Source organism: Pecten maximus, chromosome 18, assembly GCF_902652985.1.
Source record: "Pecten maximus chromosome 18, xPecMax1.1, whole genome shotgun sequence".
NCBI classification, from domain to species: Eukaryota; Metazoa; Mollusca; class Bivalvia; order Pectinida; family Pectinidae; genus Pecten; species Pecten maximus.
Window position 1 is genome coordinate 26089843 of NC_047032.1, and position 5566 is coordinate 26095408.

At 39.8% G+C, this 5566-nt stretch overlaps 1 protein-coding gene across 1 annotated transcript; it reads left to right on the top strand.

Annotated features, from left to right (window-relative positions):
* The first annotated feature begins 2082 nt into the window (after positions 1-2082).
* Positions 2083-4175, top strand: LOC117316890 (cartilage acidic protein 1-like). The gene has a single exon (XM_033871673.1). The coding sequence runs from the start codon at positions 2302-2304 to the stop codon at positions 3913-3915; it is 1614 nt and encodes a 537-aa protein (XP_033727564.1). The 5' UTR covers positions 2083-2301; the 3' UTR covers positions 3916-4175.
* The last annotated feature ends 1391 nt before the right edge of the window (positions 4176-5566 follow it).

Here is a 5566-nt window from a genome sequence, read left to right on the forward strand (position 1 = left end):
AAGAGAACGAGTATGCCTTGTGAGCGATTGTTTCGAGGTGAAACCGGGTTTTGAATGTCGAGGAGGGGTGCCGGCAAAAATACACATTGTCATGAAACTAATTGTACGTATATTCGTAGACTGTGCCAATAGTTAGTCTATTTTAAGAACATTAGGTGTATCGATGGACATTGAGCAAAATCTGTAAAAATTGCGTTGTTACTGTTTGTTTTACCGCATGATAAACAATTTCAAATTGGAATTTTTTTTTAATTTGATCTTCTATCAATAATACGATTGTTTTGATAGAGCAAAATAAAGTTCCTTGTCTGTGTACATGACTCGGGAATAGGACCGGCGTACAATTTTCACCTCAAAAGTGTCGTCCTTTTTTACCTCCAAGTTAGAGAGTGGTATATTTTTACCAGGAGAACGTACGATTTTGACGTAAGATACGAAAAATTTACGAACACCTTTGTGAAGCGCACTTACGAACTTCGTAAGTTTTGCGTAACTTTTTCGTAAATATTTACGAACGTTCGTAAGATACGAAGCTTTGTGAAACGATACCCAGGTTGAATTTTCTAATTTATCGCCGACGAATATTTTGTAATGACTTTATGTACTCCATTAATATTAGAGGTTAACACGACAGGAAACTTTTGACATGCTGTCATGTACTGTAACCTCTAATTACCATCGCACGTAGGACCTGTTGCTGTGATACCTCTAATTAAAGTCGTTTAAGAGTTATAATAACTCACATTTTATACGATGTTACTTACATTATTCAAATAATCTGTTATGATAAATAAACACAGTTGCAATAGTGTGTCCATATCTATATCCAAAATCAGTGACTATTAGCCTTTCTTGTCGTTAAATCGTAGGTCCCATTTGTATATACCACCGTACTTGTTTTGATTGTGACCTCTCGGGGTTATTTCCGGTGTTATCCAAAGTTGGAGTTGAAATAGACGAAACAATCGAAACGCTGTGAAAATATTGCGTAACACTATCCGTTTCATTTGTGTTCCGTATTTTATAATAACCGGAAACGCAAAGTTGTTTTAGTGACCCAATATTTGAACACAGTAAGTTGCAAGTGAATTATTGAGGATTTTATTATATTTAAGAGGTGCATGACACATTTTTGTCTCGCTCCAAAATCAGGGCGCTGTCAGCTACAAGAAACACACGCTGATGGGATATGAGGTCGTAATATCCATCAATGTAATCAGTCAGTACCGCTTGACTGCTACTGGATAAGTGAACTACAATGATACCAGGGTCTGTTAAAGTCAGATGGCAATAAAAGCCCATTGTTTACATATTTTGTTTGTTTGGTGTTGTTGACATTTTACCCAACGCCGAATGGAGTCACGTGGGGTGTGTGACGCATAGCGTTCTGCTTACGAGGGGTAAGGTATGACCCCCCGAATTATAATATGGTTAAAGGCACTTCATTTTCATAATCAAAAAGTTTTAGTTTGACGATACATTTGAAAATATTACCAAAATAAAGTAACCTGACAATATTATTCAACCGCGATTTTTAGTTATACTCGCTCCAAGAAATTGAATGCAATCTAGTTATTTTGTATTCAATCTAATTCGGCGAAAGTAAGCATCAAAAGGATTCCTTGGGAAATATACCGTGACGTTATTGCCGTCGGGATAACCTAAAAGTAGTTATATGTGACCAGAATGGCGTCATATGTCAGGTCCGAGATGTTTTTATTGGTAAGTGTCGGGCATAATTGTCACTGACGAACAGAGAGGGAATCACGTGAGCGCCTAGACACAGTGTTAGTGAGGTAAAGAAGGGTAAATATTTTCACTCTGAAAAATGATAGCCACGCATATTTTCAAATCCTGTCAATTGATTTGATATCGTCATAATTTGTTTTACAATATTTTTAATTAATGTTCAGATTGCCGTTAAACGGCTGTCATCATATCAATATCCATACTATGTATATAAATTCTTGTGTAAATACGTCCGAAAAAACCCATGGTGACCCCGTCCTCTCCAGTCATGCGTACGAGCTTGATACGTAGATTCAGAAATACAAAACAAAAGCATTTCATAACCAACAGGCACATATAAATGCTGAACATAGTGTTGTGACAATCATTTGAGTGCCGGGTCAGAAACTTTCAACGAAATTATACATTACCGTTCACAAGTTAAGACGGTTCGTTAGTACATATCAGTGATAAAAAGGACACAGGAATTTGGATTATTGTAATGAACATTGCAGATTAAGAAATTAACATCCCTGTTGGAGATACGGACTTGCTTTATACGCAAGGAAGACAATGAGAGTGCGTCCAGTTCACACAAAAGCAATCTTCATTTCTATCGTTTTCTTCACGTTTTGCTGTCTTTGTGACGTCACAGAAGGGATTTTTCGTTCAAAACAGTCATGGCTGAATGATGTAAAAACATCACAACGTCACTACGGCATTGCTGCTAGTGATGTGGACGATGACGGCCATATAGATTGGATAGTTGCAGGATTCGATGGACCGAATTTTGTTCTTAAATATGACTCCAAAGCGAAACGTCTTGTTAACATCGCCGTTCGGAACTCTGCTTATGCGGCCATTATGGATGAACCAGGACAAGCCATCGGCATAGCCGCCTGCGACATAGACGGCGACGGAAAAGAGGAAATCTATGTTCTCAACACAAACAAGGCGTTCGCTGGAATGTCCTCGTACAGTGATAAGTTGTTTAAATGGAGAAATGGATCTTTCGTAGATCTTTATTCCGATCCCGTCAACAGAAACATTACGGCGAAAAATTACGCCGGTCGTTCAGTAGCCTGCATTGACAGAGAAGGTCGTGGCCGATATTCTTTTATAATAACGGCATATGCCGATGACAAAAATGCAAAATTTGCTATGATTGAAATGGACTTGGGTCACCGCGATAATTACGTTCGAACTGGAAATATTGTCCTCGTTGATGTTGCTGAAGAAGCAGGTATAGCACAGGCGACGGGTGGGCGTGGGGTAGTTGTTGGACCCATACTCGGAAATAACGGCCGCTCGGATATCTTTTTCGGTAACGAAAACAGCCCATGGTTAAAACTCTCCGGTGACAACTTCTTGTTCAAAAATCTTGGCAACGGGAGTTTCGCTGATGTAGCTGTGAAGTTAAATTTGGCCGATGGTTACAGCAATGCTCGTGGTGTTGCCCTAGGCGATTTTGACGAAAATGGATGGATAGATATTGTGGTTGGAAATTGGAATGGACATCACCGACTTTACCTACAGGATAAAGACACCGGGAAATTCCGGAATATCGCAAACATGGAATTCGATAATCCATCCTTGGTAAGAACTGTTATGGTGGCTGATTTTAACAATGACGGATCAACGGATATATTTTTTAATCATTTTTGCAGTAGAGACGGAGCGCCCTTGTATAACCGACTTACAACGATATCTAAATTTGGAACGGAAATAAGACAAAATGTCGGGGATGCTGGAATGGCGAGCGAGCCTTACGGGTGCGGAACTGGAGGCAGTTACGCAGATATAGATGAGGATGGACACTTAGATATGATTCTATCGCATGCGGATAGCTTTGCCGATCCTTCTACCGCCCCGCTCACTGTGTTTCGTGCCTCGTCTTCAAACAGAAACAGGTGGATTCGAGTGGCACCAAAAACCGTGTATGGCGGACCAGCACGTGGTTCTCTAGTGACACTCAGTTTTCCTAATGGGAGACAACTCTCACAAGTGATTGACGGTGGGTCAGGCTATTTGTGCCAAATGGAGCCTGTCGCTCATTTCGGATTGGGATCAAGTTTTCCAAATTCTGTATTCATCCGTTGGCCTGATGGACGGACATATACCAAGCGAATAAATAGGTTTGAACTAAATCAGGTTCATACTGTAGATTGGGGTTGGTCGACCAAGTAAAATCATCTCGTTTTCTGACAGAATTTCTGGTATTGTATAAATATGTGTGCATGTTTAGTAAATTGTTGCCTGGATTGTTCACAATAGTTTCATTGTACAAGCACTGACTTTATAAATACTTCGGTATCATTGTGCTGAAACGAGACATGATAATAGCCGTGTTGATGAATTGTCCAAGCATGCGAATACTTTTGTTTGCTGCAAACGATATGTTTACGATAATAATGTTTCATGAAATAAACAACAGTTTTTGTATTGTGTAGTTGTGTTTTCTGGATATGTAATGGTGAGTCGTTTAATTCCGAGATAAAAAAAAAGTCTCGTCTTGACGTAAGAAATATAAACCATCAACTATTCCTACCAAAAATGCTAAAAAGCCGACCACTTTATTATATTATTTTATATTTTAAATCATTATATTATATTATATTATGTTATAAATTACAGCAACAAATGACACAAAAAAATATATCCGCGTCAAAAAAATGAGTGTTTAATAAGACAAAAAGATAAGTATCAAATGTAGAGGCAATTTCTTCGGTTGAGATTAATTATTTATCTATTTATCCATTATATTGGAAGAAAAGAGGAGAAGCTAGAAGGAATAGCGCGAAGTACATGTACAGAACTTTTTGTTTCCAATTTATCGTAGTAACTTTCATTCGGAGATGTAGCCATCTTTAAAATATTTATCGTCAAACTTATTTTTCCAACATTAACTGAACACGTGCATGTACAAAATATTGTATTGAGATTAAGAGTCTGGTTCCGATCGGGATTAGGACCATGTCGTGTAACGTTGAGATTAAGAGCCTGGTTCCGATCGGGATTAGGACCATGTCGTGTAACGTTGAGATTAAGAGCCTGGTTCCGATCGGGATTAGGACCATGTCGTGTTACGTTGAGATTAAGAGTCTGGTTCCGATCGGGATTAGGACCATGTCGTGTAACGTTGAGATTAAGATTCTAGTTCCGATCGGGATTATGACCATGTCGTGTAACGTTGAGATTAAGAGTCTGGTTCCGATAGGGATTAGGACCGTATCGTGTAACGTTGAGATTAAGAGTCTGGTTCCGATCGGGATTAGGACCATGTCGTGTAACGTTGAGATTAAGAGTCTGGTTCCGATCGGGATTAGGACCGTATCGTGTAACGTTGAGATTAAGAGTCTGGTTCCGATCGGGATTAGGACCATGTCGTGTTACGTTGAGATTAAGAGTCTGGTTCCGATCGGGATTAGGACCATGTCGTGTAACGTTGAGATTAAGAGCCTGGTTCCGATCGGGATTAGGACCATGTCGTGTTACGTTGAGATTAAGAACCTGGTTCCGATCGGGATTAGGACCATGTCGTGTTACGTTGAGATTAAGAGTCTGGTTCCGATCGGGATTAGGACCATGTCGTGTTACGTTGAGATTAAGAGTCTGGCTCCGATCGGGATTAGGACCATGTCGTGTTACGTTGAGATTTAGAACCTGGTTCCGATCGGGATTAGGACCGTATCGTGTAACGTTGAGATTAAGAGTCTGGTTCCGATCGGGATGAGGACCATGTCGTGTAACGTTGAGATTAAGAACCTGGTTCCGATCGGGATTAGGACCATGTCGTGTTACGTTGTGATTAAGAGTCTGGTTCCGATCGGGATTAGGA